The sequence below is a fragment of the Cibotium barometz genome, chromosome 21 (genome assembly GCF_041138505.1).
Source record: "Cibotium barometz isolate CiBa-2024 chromosome 21, ASM4113850v1, whole genome shotgun sequence".
Lineage (NCBI taxonomy): Eukaryota > Viridiplantae > Streptophyta > Polypodiopsida > Cyatheales > Cibotiaceae > Cibotium > Cibotium barometz.
The window spans coordinates 54,951,119-54,969,917 of NC_141066.1; the positions used below are offsets into that span (position 1 = coordinate 54,951,119).

Consider the following 18,799-nt stretch of genomic DNA (forward strand, 5'->3'; position numbering starts at 1 on the left):
TATTATCTTATTACATTTATTCTACCTCAAGTGCCATTATCCTCCATGTATAATCTTGGATGCGTATATCACACATGTGACCCCACTCTTAAGGATAGACTCTGCACAGTAGCAAACATGATGTAATTATTAGAGAAATTTGTAATAGACTCTGCACAGTAGCAAACATGATGTAATTAAGGATAGACTCTGCACAGTAGCAAACATGATGTAATTATTAGAGAAATTTATAATAGATAAGTGTGTCTAACAAATACAATCCATTAAGTGAAAACCACTCTCTCTCTCACACCTTTATTTGCTAACAAAGATATTACTCCTTCCACACACACACAGAGAGAGAGAGAAAAGAACATGCTGAAAGAGAAAAGAAGAGTGAGAGAATAAAATAAAAAGAGAAATATAAAGACTTTGAGAAAATAGAGAATTCATAAATATCACCAGGGAGAGCCAAATCTAGAAAGTTGCAATAATTTTTGTCCCTTGAACAAAAAACATTATCACTCTCACAAAATCTCTAGGAAACTACCTTGGTTTCCAACATACGGCTCATCTTTTTCATAATAGCATTAAGTTGATAAAGGAATATCTTTAGACTCAATACCTCCAAGCCTAATTGTTCTGGGTTCTCAAACACAACACAACTAACTACTACTGACACAGCAAAGACAACCCCATTAGGTAACACTAACTTCAATTCCCACATCAGGCTAAACACAAACAGAGCATAGAGAACACAGATTGAGTAGAGATTTGCTAAACAAGATAGAGAATAACAGAACAGAACTGAAATACCATGTTTGATTGATCAAGATGAATCATACATTGCTTTCTCCTTCTTCTCTCCTAAAAGACGACTACAAAGCCCCTATAAATAGGCGACTTCAAACAGTTTTAGACAGTTGTAACTAGAATGTCACAAGACACTAACAGATAATATCCGACTAACCAGATCATAACAAACTCCGACTGAGCAATAATCCGACTGAGTAGAATTCCGACTGAGCAACAATCCGACTGAGCAAAGATACATATATCCGACTAAGCAACTATTAGGTAACTATTAGGTATTCTATCTGTAGTTCAACACATGGCACAGCCCGGTGGTTGATTTCAAAGAAATCGGACTTGAATTCACAATCCCTTGATCAGAAAAGACCGGCCACATGACAAAATGTGATGCTGCTTCTTCAAATATCAGGTACTACATCACTTTGCTGCTCAGCCTGCATCCCTTCAACAACTGGAACCTCCTTCAAAACCTCAGTCATCTCTGCTGATTTATCTTCCACTGAAGTCTCCACTGGCTGCTCACTCTGACTTGCTGTTTGTACACTTAAATTGATAATAGGTACTTCCACCTAAACTTCTAAGTCCTGAAACATTTCCTCCACAGTCCTATCACTCTGAATCTTCACACTCTGCATCTCTTTCAGTTCCTGTACCTGCTGAATCCAATATTTACGTTCTTTCTTCAACTGTCCAACCTCTTCTACCAAACTTGCCTCATGCTGAGTTACAAACCCTGTTTTCATAACATCATAGGGATAATTTATCATTGTTGACATCCTCTCCTTGATCATTCCCCAAGAATCCTGCATGCATTTGTTGCTTCAGAATCTGTACATCCCCTTGTGCCATCAGCACTCCATTTACATCCAACTCTTCATTCATCAACATCTGTTTTTCCAGCACCTGTAAAGGCTGAAGTCTCAATTGCATTATTTCATTATCAACCTTCATTTTTGCATTATCTTTAGCCAATTTATCCAACTCGGATGTAACCCTATCATCCATTTTTGCTGTCCATTCCTTGAAGATTCCTAAAGACATCTTAACCTTAGCTATCTCCAATGCATGTTGTTCCAATAACTGAGCCTTTTCAGCAATATGCGTCACCTTTGTCTGCTTCAATTCCTCCTCAAGCTGCTTCATCTGCGCACTTTTATCCTGGTAATCCTCTGAAGTTACTATCTCATTCAGAAGATGCTGCTGCTCAATCTTCTCCTGCTGACTCTCTATGAAATACTGAAGTGCCTTCAGATACTGCTGAGCAGTACTCACATCCTTCACCACAAACCCTGGTTGATTCACCACCTGTGCTCCAAAGTCAAGTTTTGCAACTAACTTGCTTCCCCCCAATTCAAGTTTCCTCTTCTTGGACAGTGTAAAACTCTTCCCCAACATCTTGGGTGTTTGTGAACCTGATGCATCAATCAAAGTCTGCACTTCTACATCCTCAACATACGGTTTTTTCTGAGCTCCATATATCACCTTGAAGGCCTCTGTCGGACTGTACCCAACTGTAAGCATACTCTGATACAACTCCTTCTTGTCAGGCTCCAACTCATCACATTCCGACCTCTGCTCTACAACCTTCTCAGACTGCTGTTCTTTCTCTACTTTGCTGTATTTTTCTTTATCTGGCAACATAATCTCTCCCACTTCCACTTTCTGTGCATACTGAAACATTGCAGCTAAATAAGCACTCAACCTGCTATTTGATTGTGTCTTTCTCTTGTCCGACCCAAATATTTCTCCATGAATCTTGTCAAATAACCAATGTGCCCAGCTAACCTCCTCTCCTTTCTCTGCCCAAGACAATGGTGCATAATTTTCCTTCGACATGTAATCAAATTTTATAATAGAGCACATTCTTTCAAGATACCATTTGAGCTGTTCCCTCCTAGCATAGTTGACATTCCTTAACATATAATACTGTCTACCCCCTTCTCTGGGACCAAACTCCTTCTTCAAGGCTTCATCAAGACATTTTGGAATCACAGCATCCGAAACATAAGGTAATTTAAATACTTCTGCAACCATTTCCACAGTAATACTCACCTTTTAAGAAATTGCGCCTTTTGTTTTTCTGAGTATCTCCACCTGGCTTTTAGCATAGAAGTTATTCCTCCAGTCATCCCATGGCAAGCCTGCAAACTCCCGCAAACCGACCTGCTTCAACCATGTTGCATTCCCGGGTGCTGTCTTGTCTAGCTCTACTTTGAAATCGGTGTAGGGATCCATCAGCGAGACTGTGTAAGTTTGCCAGTAGACAACGGTGTAGGAACCTCGTCGTCTTCCTCAGCTGCACGCTCCTCTTCCTCAGAGCTGCTAACCTCAACTCTCATCGGTGCTCCCTTCCTACGAAGCCTCTTCTTCATAGCATCCCGCTGCTCGTCCTCCGCTGGTGGTTGCATGCCTGCAGAGCTCTTAGCTTTCGGCATGGTGAAAGGCGAGTGCAAAGAAAACGCAGAGAAAATGCGCGAGTGATCTTGCATGGATGCTGGAGAGAAAGGACCTCGCACACGCTGATACGCGCGAAAAGTGCGATCAAACTCTGGCTGCCTCGAAATGATACTCTCCTTAAGTGTCCACTCACCACTCAAATCAAGGTACCATGCAAAATGGTTAAAATTTTCAAAAACTCCGACTATCTGAGATCCGACCCAGCAAAATCCGACGGAGTCCGAATCCGATGTAGACCCATATCCCTGTATTGTCGGACTTTCTTCTGGATCCATTTTCACCTGTTCCACCTGTATCAATGCTGAACTTGCCCAATCCAAATGTGGTGGTTTTCCTTGAAACTTTTTCAACCTGAACCCATTAATTGGTTTCTCAACCCTAGTTCCAAAAACATCAGCCACAATAAAGGTTCCTTGTCCCAGATCTTCAACAATTTGATAAGGCCCTTTGTATCTCAGTGTGAGCTTACCAGGATGAGGTCCCAACCTAGAATTGTACACCATCACCCAATCACCAACCTGAAACACCTTAAATTTGACATTCATACTCACCCAAGCCTGTCTTCTTCTTTGAATCACCTCAGTGATGTAAGAACTAACTAATCTGTCCTCTTCCAACTGCATCAAATACCTGCTCCTATACTTCACTGACAAACTTGGAGACATTTTCTCAGCAGTTACTCTTAAACTTGGTACCACAAATTCCATAGGCACAACTGCTTCTAATCCATACACCAACCTGAATGGTGTCATCCCTGTTGTAACTTTAAAAGCTGTTCTATAAGACCACAAAGCAGAGTCCAGCTTCAAGTCCCAATCTTTCTGGTTATCCTGCACAATCTTCTTTAGGATCCTTACCAATGTCTTGTTGGTACTCTCAGCTTGTCCATTCGCCTGGGGATGATAAGCTGTAGACTTTTTGTGCAGAATCATATGAGTTCTTGTTAGTTCAGAAATTACATCATTCAGAAAGTGAGTTCCCCTATCACTGACCAATTCTACAGGACACCCAAACCTGGTCATGATATTGTGATACAAGAACTTGGCAACACTTGCAGCCTTGTTATCCTTCAGAGCTACAGCCTCAGCCCATTTTGTACAATAATCAGTAGCAACTAGGATATACCTTTTACCTCTTTGAGTTGTTGGCTTGACAGGGCCCACAAAATCAATTCCCCACTTCTGAAATGGTTCCAAAGGCAAAATAGGATGATCTGATATCCTATCTGAATTATCCGGCTGTCCAAGCTTTTGACAAATCACACAGCTCTTGGCATATTCATGGGCATCTTTCAAAACTGTAGGCCACCACAAACCAGCCTGCAATATTTTCTTTCCTGTAATATCCCCTGAGAAATGTCCTCCTGCTGTTCCTGAATGTGCTTCCTGAAGTACTGCCTTCTGCTCATACTCAGGTACACATCTTCTTATCACCTGGTCAATTCCCTTTTTGTACAATGCTCCAGCAATCACTAAGAATGGTCTACTCTTCAAAGCAAACTTCCTTCTCTGATCTGGAGTAAATTTTACTGGCATAAATCCCTCAGTTAAAAATGTCAAAAACTGATCATACCAGGAATCCAACTCAGCAGCCTGAACTTCAAACAATGGGGCATCTGGTAGATCATCATCCACCCCACTTGGTGCTTCTCCAGTTTCCAACCTGCTAAAGTAATCAGCAATAGCATGCTCTTTCCCTGGAGTATGGACAATCACAAAGTCAAACTCCTGTAACAAAAGCATCCACCTGGCTAATCTTCCTGTCAACAATGGCTTCTTAATCAGATACAGCAGGGCTTGGTGATCCACATGAAATATTACCCTGTTCCCCAACAAATAATGCCTGAACTTATTCAAGGAATAGACCATCCCCAAAGCTTCTCTTTCAGTCACAGCATAATTCCTTTCTGCAGATGATAATATCCGACTGGCATAAAATACTGGCCTGTACCATCCTGTCACCCTCTCCTGCATCAGAATTGCCCCTACTGCTACATCTGAGGCATCAACAAAAATATGGAAAGGTAGAGTCCAATCTGGTGACTGCAAAACTGGTGCAACAGCTACCATTTTCTTCAACAATTGAAATGCCTTCTCTTGAGGCTCAGCCCACACAAAAGGTACATCCTTCTTAGTTAAATGTGTCAATGGTGCACAAATATTGGCTAAATATCGGAGGTACCTGGCATGCCATTTAATCTGACCTACAAACCTCATTACTTCCTTCACATTAGTAGGAGACTTTGCTGTTTGAATAGCCTCAACCTTCTTTACATCAATTGCCATGCCTTCCTGTGAGATCACATGGCCCAACAAAATCCCACTCTTCACAGCAATCACACTCTTGAAAGGGTTCAAGACCAGTCTGAACTGCCTACACCTCTCCAAACACAACTTCAGATGCATCAGATGTAAGTCCTTCTTACCAAAAACAGAGAAATCATCAACAAATACTCTCATAAAGTCTTGTAAGTGTGGCTCAAAAACCTTATGTGCCACATAATTGAATGAGGGTGGTCCATTTTTCAAACCAAAACTCATGACAGTAAAATCATATGCACCAAACTCAGTAATGAAAGCAGTCTTATGCTGATCCTCCTCAGCAACACTAATCTGATTGTAACCTGAAAAGCCATCCAGAAAGCTATACATTTCATGACCTGCTACAGCATCTAACACTGCATCACAAAATGGCATGGGAAAAGGATCTGTTATGGTTGCTGCATTGAGTTTCCTGTAATCAACACATACTCTCAGCTTCCCATTTTTCTTAGGCACCACAATTATTGGAGATAACCATGTCACCTGGCTCACAGGTTTAATGAACCCTACTGCTAACAACTTATCTATTTCTTCCTTCACCTGCAATGCAAAATTCGGATTCATCCTATACCTTTGCTGCACCACTGGTGGAACTGCATCTGTTCTTAAATTAATCCGATGCTGATGTAATGCAGGATCTATACCCTTCACCTGAGAATACTCCCAAGCAAAGACATCTATATAGTCCTGTAACAACTGCAAAAGATCCTCCAAAAATTGTCCTTCCACCTGCACACTTACTTTCACCATCCTTGGTTCTGCATCTGTACCCAAATTCAATTCCTTAAGATCATCTTCTTTAACCCGACTGGACGTGCCATACTTCTTGTCATAAATCCTTACAGCCATCTCTCCTGCCTCCTTTTGCTCTTGTTCCATCTGTTCCTTGGTAGCAATCTCTGTTTGCTGTTCCAGCAACTGTCTGAACACTGTCCCTTCAATCTCTTGACCTGGCAAGAGCTCAGATTCTTCCTGATTCTGATATTCCACAAGCTGCAATATTCTTTCTACATCAACATCAAATAGTGGCACCACTGTTGGATTAGCCATTAAAAACTGTTCCTCCTCATCATCTTCTATCAGCAAGATTAATTGTCTGTGCACACAATGGCTTTTCTTTAAGAGACATATTTCTCTTACCCTGCATGGTTACAGTAATCTTCTTTTTCCCCTTGGTCAGAACCACCACATTCAATCCCCAATCCTGTTTAACTTTAGCCATTCTAAACCAAGGCCTACCCGGTAACATTTCATAAGGTGATAGTGATTCTGACATTCTGATTACCACAAAATTTACCAAGAATCCCATACCTGCAACTTCAATTTCCTGCTGCTTCAAAATTCCCAATGGTTGCACCCTGGTTTGATCTGCCATTTTCACCTGAAATGGTGCGGGGGCTAAACTTGCTGCACCCATTTCTTTATATACAGTTTCAGGGAGAATGTTAACCCCTGATCCTCCATCCAAAAGAACTTCATCAAACACCCTGCCCTGGTACTCAACCTTAATGACAGGAACCACAAAGTCAACATCTGCTGGATCAATGGTATTAACTGCTGGAACCAAAGTCGGATGATCTCCTGACTGCTGACCCTGAAGTCTTTTAAGCAATCTTTCCTTAAATGCTGGAACCAAAGCTAACAACTGATCTAATGACAATTGCAAGGGAGAATTTATGAGTACCTCAAACCAATCTTTGTCCCTTTCATCCTTCATCTTCACATGGCTTTCTGACTGATGCAGAACTAACTCTTCTTCATCCTCCAACTCCGATTCTTCTTGCTTGTCCTGATGCTTCAAAATTCTTCTTTGTACCTGGTCCCTGATGCCTTTTTGTTCCTTCCAATCAATTGGTCCTTTTGGTTTAGACCTGGTAACAGCCAATACCTCAATATCCTCAATATCCTCAGTATGCTCTTTACTTGGCTGCTCCTGTATGTTTGGACCTTGCTCTACCTGTACCTGTTCATCTGCTAATTGAATCATGATTACATTTGCTTGAGCTGCTGGTTGATTCTGTTGTTGCTGCTGCCCCTGCTGGTTATTCTGATTGTACCTAAGCACTGGGACACCTCTTTCTTCTCTATGTTTCACCCATAAGGCACATCCTGGCCCTATCCAATGATCTGGTGCTGAACAATAAACACAAGGCATGACTCTTGCCTGTCTTCCTTCATTGTTTTCCTGTTCCCTCCATGGTGGTCTATCAGATCTTGCTCTCTGAAATACTCCTCTGCCCCTAGTTGGAGCAGCCTGGTTTGCTGCAACCTCACCCCTGCCTCTACCTGCATAAGGTGTAGTCTGACCCCTGTTCTTGGGATTATACCAACATAAAGCTGTCGTATGCCCATCCTTGTCACAAATTTCACAGAACTTCTTTTCTTTTGGTGCTGCAACAGAATAACCTATCTTTCTCAATTTACTTACCAAATCCTCCTCTTTGGATTGCTTTGCTTTGGTCTTGTGCTTTTTCTTTGTCTTCACCTCTTCTTCCTCACTGTCGGATCCTACTTCTGAATCCTCCTGCTCAGAATCTGATGCTGACTCTGGCTGGTCATCTGAATCCGAATCATTCTTTCTGGTGTGTTTGCCCTTGCCGCTTCCAAGTCTTTTCTCTACTCTAGCTGCTGCAATTACCAAATCATTAATTCCACCTGCAATATCAATGCTAGCCACTGCATTTTTCAGCCCACTTCTCAATCCTTTCAGAAAATAACCTGCCAGCATCTCATTGGTGGGTCTCTCATTTCCCTGTAACCTTTCAACCAGAATTCTGAATTTCTGAGCATAGTCCTCTACGAGCATCTTCTTTTGTCTGATGTCTCGGAGTTTTCTTAAAATGTCGGTTGGAGTCTTTTCCCTCCTGAATCTCTGTAAAAAGGCTGTTCTAAGATCATCATATGTTGGGAAGTGTGGTATCCCATATTGGCTAAACCAACTCATGGCCTTCCCTTCTAGAGTTGCTGCAAATTGCTGCAATTTAACTGCATCATTGTACAACACAGTATACCCATTTGCTTCCCACTTTGTCTCAAACTGAGCTACATGACAATCAGCATCCTCCTTAGATCCTCCACTGAATTTAGCTGCTTTCACCCTAGGGTTGGGTAGTTGTTGAGCCATCGGATGTGGCTGAGGTGGTTTCCTAGGTCTTTGCCTGGTAGCCCCCCTTAATGGGTTGAACTGAAGACTCCTTCTAACTCCTGCAGACCTTCCTGTCAGGATTAGGGCGCCTAGAAGTCCCCCCACTAGCCTCCTCTCTGGTGCAACTGAACTTTCCCCCCCTTGGCCTACAACAATTTCTTCAGGGATTTGGTGTTCCTGATCATCTTCACCCTCGTCAGCATAATGAAACGGGTCAGGGTTACCAATTCGGGCCTGAGCCCTGGTATAGTAAACCCTTCCTACTCTTCTGTCCCCCTCTGACATTCATTTCCCTTCTCGTAACAGAACGGGACCAGCAGGATCGCCAATGTGTTCTGGGTTCTCAAACACAACACAACTAACTACTACTGACACAGCAAAGACAACCCCATTAGGTAACACTAACTTCAATTCCCACATCAGGCTAAACACAAACAGAGCATAGAGAACACAGATTGAGTAGAGATTTGCTAAACAAGATAGAGAATAACAGAACAGAACTGAAATACCATGTTTGATTGATCAAGATGAATCATACATTGCTTTCTCCTTCTTCTCTCCTAAAAGACGACTACAAAGCCCCTATAAATAGGCGACTTCAAACAGTTTTAGACAGTTGTAACTAGAATGTCACAAGACACTAACAGATAATATCCGACTAACCAGATCATAACAAACTCCGACTGAGCAATAATCCGACTGAGTAGAATTCCGACTGAGCAACAATCCGACTGAGCAAAGATACATATATCCGACTAAGCAACTATTAGGTAACTATTAGGTATTCTATCTGTAGTTCAACACTAATGTACGTACTTGCTCTTTTAGAGAATCGACTTGTTCTTTACATTCCCTATTACATCCACCTAGACGTTCTCCGATTTTAACATGTAAATTTTCCATAAAAGAAATCATGTCTAGTTGGTTAGCCTCCATGCGACCACTACTATCAAGAATGCGATGAAGATGATGTGTCAACTCATCTGTTAGCGTATCTCCCTTTTGGGTGCCACTTCCATGGATCTCATCTCCCAAAGGGCATTTAGGTACTCCTTGCAACAACCTAGTTTTTCTTAGTGCACTCCCATATGTTCGCAATAGTTTGTAGACGTTTAGAGCTTAGCTATCCAAATGGAGACCTAGACTGAGCAAGGTTTTTCGTAACCTGAACAATCATCAACTCAGGCGGGGTAGACAAAGCTACTTCAGAATTGGAAGCTCCAAACACAGCCACCATGACATTTTAGCCGTTGTTATCATTCTCGATCTCCATTTGTTGAAATTTAAAATGAACATCTTAAGGCTCTCTAAACATCTCTTTATATCTTTGTCACCATATAACATAACCCTAATAACCCAACTATATACCAACACTATATACATGTAGATATCTTGTAGTTGTAAACAGTATATAATGTATACTCTTAGCGAGCCATATAATTGTCTCTCTAAAAGTCTAACCATAAAGAAAGATTTTACTTTTTAAGCACATTTCTCTATTGTTTTAAGGCTAATATAGTCTTAATAGAAGTACTGAAATGATTTAACGTATGTGTATTCTCTTAGGCCCATATATTCTCTTGCTAGAATTCTCTCTACAATCAAAGGCAATGGTCTAATAAATGAAAAATTTCTAGCTTAGCCAACCTTGCATAGTAATATAATAAACTTTACTTTTATGCACACACTAAGTATTAAACATGTAAAAATAATTCTTACACATTTTTCATACAAATTATCAATATTAAAACATTCAATGAGACAGAGAGAGAGAGATAGAAAGTACTTTAATGTGCAGTCTCTTGTGTGCGTGCGTGCGTGCGTGTGTGTCTCTCTCTCTCTCTCTCTCTCTCTCTCTCTCTCTCTCTCTCTCTCTCTCTCTCTCTCTCTCTCTCTCTCTCTCTCTCTCAGCTAACCAAACATATTAACATAAAGAAATCTCTAAAATTATGCATCACATATTTACTGCAAACACGTAAATAGATAGAGAGAGAAAGGACAACAATAAAACTAACCTCAAGTTGAAGAGAGAATGATATTCGAAACCACCAACTATGTTGGTTATCGACCTTGTGCTTGCCTCTATATAATCACGCATAGAAACCAAAATAATAAAAAACTTATGGCCTCTCTCTTTCTCTCCCTCTCTCTCAATTTCTCTCTCATGTTGTCCCAGTAATGTTTCATACCAAACACATAAAAAAGGTAAGAGTAACTATTTGTGTGTGTGTGTGTGTGTGTGTGTGTGTGAGAGAGAGAGAGAGAGAGAGAGAGAGAGAGAGAGAGAAGAGACATCCATTAATAATCTCAAAGATTATTATATCATTATCTTTATCAATTTCCTTATTGGAATGCACTTCAATATTTTCAAAAAAATGAAGTGCTTTTCCTCAGAGCTCCTACATTTACTACCCACAATATAAAAGCTATCAAGTAATCCTAATGCCTCCGTGATTAAGAGGAGCTTAAGATAGTCATTTAGCTTATAGGGATCTAACATTCTAGAAATATATTGTGGATTAGCATCATGCCATCCATCAAATCCATGAACTTTCCATTTTGGGTTGGATGAGTATTCATGGTATCAGAAACACCAAATTGTGGCATCTCGTCAAAAAAGCTTGGATCTAACAATATATTATTTTCGTAGATCAACTTTAAAATGTCTAATGACATATTTCTACAGAAACATAGGCAAACTTTTCATTAAATACCAATCATGATCTTTTTTAATGTGAGCGATAGAGAGAGTAGAAGAAAAGGAGTGACAGAGAAAAAAATAGTATATATAAAAAAACAATAAAATTACAAACTATTCAAATACTTAAAGAAGCCTTCTAGTACCAATGGTCACAAAAAAGAATGACACACCCATATTTAATTTCTAAGGAACTTATGCTTCAAAATACATTTAATAACTGTATTAAATACATGTTGTACTTGATCTTTTGTCACTAAAGACACAATAGTCTATTTCATAAAAATCTATAAAGCCTAGATTTTCTTTAATATACATGAGCATAATATTTTTATCTACTTTTTCTCGTTCTAAACGTATATTAATTTTATAAATATCATCCCATCCAGCAATTGCAACTTGCCATGCCTTAACCCATCCACTAAAAAAAGCGATGCCCGAACTCTGTAGTCAAATTCACCCTTTCCTCAAAGGAAAGAGTGCTCATGTCATTAAAAAAATGTGAGTCACCTCTTCCATCTCTATCAATCATACATACATACATAACATAGTAAGAAGTTAACATAGGTAAGTAGATGCATGTCATATATGTAGATGCGATATGTAATAAACACATATAACTACAAAACATGGAAATTTAAAAAGTAATATATACATAAAAAACATGTATATTTAAAAGAAGATCCTCCTCTAATAGGATAATTTCTTTGGTTATAGATACACACATGTATGTATGTATGTACACACATGTATATGTTTGTGTGTATAGATGTCTATGCTTATGTATGTGTATAAACCTGTATGTATTTGTGTAATCATGCATGTGTGATCCCATGGCTTTTGTATATTGGAAGGTATGCATATTTACATATATATATATGTATGTATGTATGTATGTATGTATGTGTGTATGTCTGGTAAACATGTGTTTTTGCTTGCCTTGCGAGCACGCCAAAAACACACATATGCATATATACATTGGACACACATACATACATACATACACTCTTATAGATACATACATACATACATATACTTACATATAATCATATAGATAGACACACACACCCCCACACTTTGAGAAAAAAAAATGTGAAAAGGAAGATTAGAAAATATGAGCAGTAAGATATTAAAAAGAAGAAACATAGTACGTCTTTTCAAAGATACACACACATACACATATGCATGTAAGTACACATACATACATACATACATACACTCTTATAGATACATACATGTGTGTATGTATGTATACACATACATATATACATGTAATCTTATAGACACACATAAAAAAAACTCATATGGAATTACAAAAAAAAATCAGAGTTAGATCATATACATGTATGTGTGTTTGTGTGTGTATGGATGTCTACGCTTATGTATGTGTATGTTTGTATGTAATTGTGTGATCCCATGATGGCTTTTGACCCCGTATACTCTATCTATATCACACTCGCTCCCCCCATCTTCCCTCTCTCACACACACACCCACATTACAAAGTGAAATCAATCTCTCTCTCTCTCTCTCTCACACACACACACACTCACACTCACTCACAAACCAAAAACGTGAAGGCAAAGATCAGAAAATTTGAGAGCAAGATATTAAAAAAAAGAAACATAGTATGTCTTTTCAAAGATACACACACACACACACACACACATATGTATGTATGTAAGTACACACATACATACATACATGTAATCTTATAGATACATACATACATACATACATGTAATCTTATAGATACATACAAAAAAAATACTCATATAGAATTATGAACACACATGAAGCATGTAAACCCTCCCTACTAGGGAAGGATATGGTGCCCAAAGATTTGAACACCTTCCTTTTGGGAGCCTAAGCACAAACTGGTAGACTAAAGCCTAGATCATCTTATACCGAGCTACATTGGTAATGTTGCGAACACGTCACAAGTTCACGAAAAGAAAAACATATTTGTTTGCACTTGAAAAACTTTTTTGTTGTCTAAAATAAATGTGTTAAACCGTCAATACAATTAGGCCGACCACACACCAATCATCCGGCCGGCCGGCCTGCCTGCATTTGCAGTCGTTTTACCTATCTCGACGAGGACTTAGATTCGCCCGGAGAGGCTGTGCCTTGTGGGTGCCTGCACTGCCGCTCTTCTCCCTCATGTCCAGGAGGGCAGGAGTTTGCCCGCACGGAAGCTCCCAATGGAAGGCCCGGACAAGAGTGGCCAGGGTGAGCTGTATGATGGAGAGGCCCAACCCCATGCCTGGGCATCTTCTCCGCCCCGACCCGAATGGAATCAATTGAAAATTATTGTGCAAATCCACGCTTGCAGCATGGCCCTGGAATCTCTCCGGCCAAAAGAGGTCTGGTTTTTCCCACACCTCGGGGTCCCGTCCTATGGCCCATGCATTCACGAACAATATAGTGTCGGCTGCAAATGTGTAGCCTGCAACCTTGCAACAACGAGCCCCGGTGGATGCTGCTCGAGGAATGAGCAGTGGAACAGGAGGGTGCAAACGGAGGGTCTCTTTCACCACATCCTTTAAGTAGTTGGCTTGGGCCATTATATGTGCGTGTGCCATTGACGATGGCGAGAGTGATGCCGGGCATGCTCTATCCAGCTCAGCTTGAAGTTTGGCTAAGCTCTGCGGGCTTCGGAGTAGCTCTGCCATGGCCCATTCTATAGTAATAGCTGATGTCTCACTGCCAGCACCAAGGATGTCCTGCAAGGCATGCAAGGAAGGCTCGATCAACGAACCATCTTCCACCACCACACTTACAAGGGTTGAATGCTGAGCATAATTCATAACATGTGCTTTGAATCTTACCATGAGAGTGGCCTTCATATTATCCCCTCCAAGCTCCTTGACTTCCTCATTGGATAAAAGCGCATCCAAGAAGTCCATTGGAGCAGCCCGGGGGTTAGCTTCTCTATCCCTTCTGCGTTCCTCCAGAATTGCCTCCCAGAATCCATCAATGTGCTTGTGGACGCGATCCATCTTGCGCCTGCTACTGAGATCCAGAAGACATCCGAAGGAAGGAATGAAGTCTCCCACCGCTGGGGCAATAGCATCATTGGTCTTATGAAACATATCAAGGAGAGACTCCCCGTCTACAAGGGTGTCACACATCCTCTTGCTAAGCACCAAGCTCCCCATGATGTTGGAAACCACAAGGCGAGCAAGATTGGCTATGTCCAATTCCAACACCCCGTCATGCTGCTGGCAAAGGGTGTAATTGAGATCATGGACTATGCGATCCAACTCAGCTTCTAGAACCTTCTGGAAGCTCCGGATTCGCCTGGTGGTGAAGAGCTCCAGGGTGCAGATTCTTCGCATTTTTCTCCAGCGAGGCCCATAGGTGCTGAATGCAACACCATTGTCATTGCCATAGAGGAGGCGTTGGCAGAATTGGAAGCGTGGCCTGGAGGCAAAGTATGTGTCATTTGCTTGAAGGAACTCCTTAGCCAGAGTCCCAGTGGAGATGAAGACCGCGTGCCTGGAGCCCAACCTGAGGTACATGAGGGGGCCATGCTTCTTTGCTAGCCTGGCCAAGGCCTCGTGGGGTACCTTGTGTCGAAGGTGATGCAAGTTCCCAAGCAATGGCAAAGGCCAAGGTCCCGGAGGAAGCACGAGGGCCTCGCTTCGTTCATCATCCACGTCGAGAAGATGAACATAGGCTACACGCATCAGCTTCAGGGACACAAGCCCACACAACACCCATAGCACTGAAGAGCAATTAGAGCTAATTACAGTAGGAACCCAACCCAAAAGCTGCACAACCATGCTAAGCAGCTTGATTAATAAGCCTACATAGTGCTGCATCTCTTCCTCGCGCTCTCTCACCGGTCCCTCTTTTTTGTAGACTCGTCAAAGAATCTAGATTTAATCACTATGCAAGTTTCAAAGTTGGGATTAGTATTTTTCAAAGCAAAGCAATGACAACCATTGGCCCTGAAGAATAAAATACATTAATAAATGACGGTTTTCGATTACCTCGTTGGCATCATGCATGCACACCAACTCGCTTCGTGGTGCTAACGTTACCGGTCATAAATTTGCATCGTCTCTTTAATCCTCATATATATATATATATATATATATATATATATGTGTGTGTGTGTGTGTGTATAATGGACCACAAATTACAATTGAGTGCACACATAATCCAGTTTGTAGTGTAAATTTCCCAGCTGAAATTAAGAAATCTCGCTTGGAGTTCAAGGTTCTCTCCTAATTTTAAGGGATAAAATATGTATATTTCAGTTATAAATCCCGGCATTTGTATGATTACAAGTCTAAATCCCGGTTGGTGGGTCTAAGCATTGCCTTTAATTTTAAGGGTTGAAAAAAAAAACATTTTTTTCGAGCACTCCTCTCACATCATGCCACTTCAAATTACATTGATTTCTTGTCCTTATTTTACTTTTTCATCAAAGCGCTTCGTCAAAAGTTTAATAGCATGTGTATGCAGTGTTAGGTGGGAAAAAGTGTTGGTTGATTCTCATTTACAAAGCGTCGAAATATCCACATCAAGTTTTAAAAAAAGCTGTAAAGTAGAAAATGATTGAAAGAGATCAATGTTATTTCAAAAAATCACCACAAACATTATCATTCTTTTCAAGACATTAATCAAAGAATTATGATTGAAATAATAAAATATCAAGATATGGGATTTTGTTTCTCTATGTACTTTAATAGCAAAATGTTGGGATCATTAAAAATCTTATACATTCAACTTTCCTTTTTATGCATAAAGGGTAAGTGGAGTTAGAGGGGGAGATGTTGTTTAATTTCTTTAATGTTATTTCGAACTTCACTTCATTTAAGCACATCTTATCACCTTGAGACTAATGGTCTGATGGTAGGATAGAGAGGGTCAATCAAGTCAAGTAATATATTTACTTAACAAGACATCTAGCTAGTCATTCATTAGTAAGGGAGGGTTAAGAAGCTAACAATTGAGGCTCTTTTAAATGGCATGCTAACAAGATGTGAGATGCGAGGTAGTGTTCAAATAAGTGGTACCTCATTCACATACCTAATTGGTAGCAAATATGCAACTATGCCTTCTAAAAGTTATCGTCCTATGAAATAATTGATTTGTACATCTCAGCATTCATGCGTTACACATTTCAAAAATAGAATTGACCTCAACGAACTCCCTATTAAAAAAAGTTAATTATAACTTCTATCACATAAAACAACACAGTGGCAGTTACAGAAGAAACTAATTTTTTTTTGTCTCTTGTTTTATTTTGAAAGCCCTAAATCTTAAAGGTGTCAAGAAAATTTGTAAGGGAGTTTTCATTTGGCCTATGTGTTTTTTTCATCAATAAGCAGTTACAATAGTATAACTTGATCAACATCGACATGGGTGTTGTTGACTCAAATAAAACCTTCACCAAACTGTGCATCACTAACTTTTTTAAACAAAAAAGTAGTTAGTTAATCCCAAATGTGTACCAAGGTCTAGCCGATTCCCTATTAATGGGAAACAACATAATTCATGAGTGCTATGCCTTGACCATGGGTTAAAAATGGTTGTAACAAGCATTTGTGTTTTCTATGTGTCTACGGTAAGCGTGTGATCTTGAGCTTGCGATGAGCAAGCGTGTGATCTTGGACTTGCAATGAGCAAGCGTGTGTGAAAGGGCATGTCCTTAACCCTTTGTGTGTGTTCTCTCCAACCTCAAGTGTAAGGATGTCTTGTTATTTGGTGAACATGGACAAGGTCCAAGATTTGAGGCACTAGGGTGCTTCATTTAAGCCACAAGCTTAAACACATGCTTTCGCACACTTTGAGTGGTAGGAAGTCTCATCACCAAAAGAGAGAATTTTAGGAAGTCTCATCACCAAATGAGAGAGTGTTGAGAATATGGTGATGAGCATTGCGTGTATTTAACGGGCACAACATAATCCCTTAGTTCATTGCATATGTGCAAAGGCCTATGGTTATTTGGTTATCCGTGATTCTAAATGGATGAGAAAAGGTGACAAGGTGGAGAGATTTCATACTATGCTATAGATAATGTAAGCTAGCAGATATTGTGGATCACGTGGATAGACACATGGAAAGTGCTAGTAGTTGCATGGACCATGTTTAGGTCACATGGGTTGTGTAAGTTATATGGAGTGTGTGAGTGCAATCAATTCTCTTGGATCTATACAAGGATATTGTTGGGACCCTGTTTCAAGAGAGAGAACTTTACAAATAGATTGATGTGATTTGTGAGTCTATTATTTTGTCAAAGCTTTCTTAATTTCTTTATTAACTAATTAAGGAGTTGATTATTTATTTTGATCCATGGTAAACTGCCATTGAGGAGTTGATTATTTTCTTTGATCCATCGTAATTAAGGAGTTGATTATTTGCTTTTATACATCATAGCTACCATACCTCATGCCAAATTTAGGTTATCTATGAATCTTAGATCATTTGGTTCGATCCATGATTTTTAAGCTCTACCTCATGCCAAATTTAGGTTATCTATCAATTGTAAGTCATTGAGAGTTTATAAGAGTTATCTTTTAATAGTTTCTTATGTGGAGATATAAATAAAAAATCTCTTTTTTATAAGTCTTTCTTAAGAGAACATTTTTAAAACCATTAATGAGTATTTGGGTTTTTTTAAATAAAGTTAGCTTGTAAATTACAGGATGTATCATGTATAAGGAAGTTATGGCATACTTTTAGGTCTAGGGTTTAAATGATAAATCGCTAATAAGTCCTTACTACATTTTCATTTTTCAAAGCTCTTATCTTCTTGCTAATTGTCTTACTAGGCAAGGCTTAGCATTCTATTTGTCTATACGAGAATCAACTTTCTTTTAGTCGCAAGTCAATAAGGGTCGTGGAAGTTATTTTTGTGAATGATATTTTTAATTCCAGTGAATCTATAAGATCCTAGTGTGTTTAATTTGTGCTTACACTGTATAGGCATGGTTTCTTTCATAAAGTGACATGATTTAATGTTTATTGACTATATGATTGTACTTATAATATTATGATATTTGGTATTTGCATCCATTTATATGATAGTGATGTGTGGACATGGGCTATGTGTGGATGTATGCCTAATAATGGGCCGGGTACTTTTACCCTCGTTTAGGAGGTTTTTCCCCTCGAGTGTGTGTATACACTCTTGTGAGTAACCTTATCATCATGTCACTTCACTTGTTCTTCACTCATTCTCATCAATCTACTCTGAGTGTTGTGCTTCTCTATATCTCTGCTTGCTTTTACTGCATCATCTATCTATGTGTCTCCAACAATATCAGGGGGGGCAGGTTCTCTTGGCTCTCATCTCTATCATTTGTTCTCATCATCACCTCCTCAAGCTACTCTTCTAATTGGTTCAAATTGAGCTATCCTCTCAGAGGTGG

General features: G+C 39.8%; 1 protein-coding gene across 1 annotated transcript; it reads right to left on the minus strand.

Moving 5' to 3' along the window:
* Positions 1-13,391: 13,391 nt before the first annotated feature.
* On the minus strand, positions 13,392-15,302 carry LOC147627380 (salviol synthase-like). Its single transcript, XM_086816202.1, has 2 exons — positions 14,243-15,302; positions 13,392-14,137 (listed from the first exon to the last, which is right to left on the minus strand). The coding sequence occupies exons 1-2, from the start codon at positions 15,236-15,238 to the stop codon at positions 13,496-13,498; spliced, it is 1,638 nt and encodes a 545-aa protein (XP_086672328.1). The 5' UTR covers positions 15,239-15,302; the 3' UTR covers positions 13,392-13,495.
* Between the last annotated feature and the right edge of the window lie 3,497 nt (positions 15,303-18,799).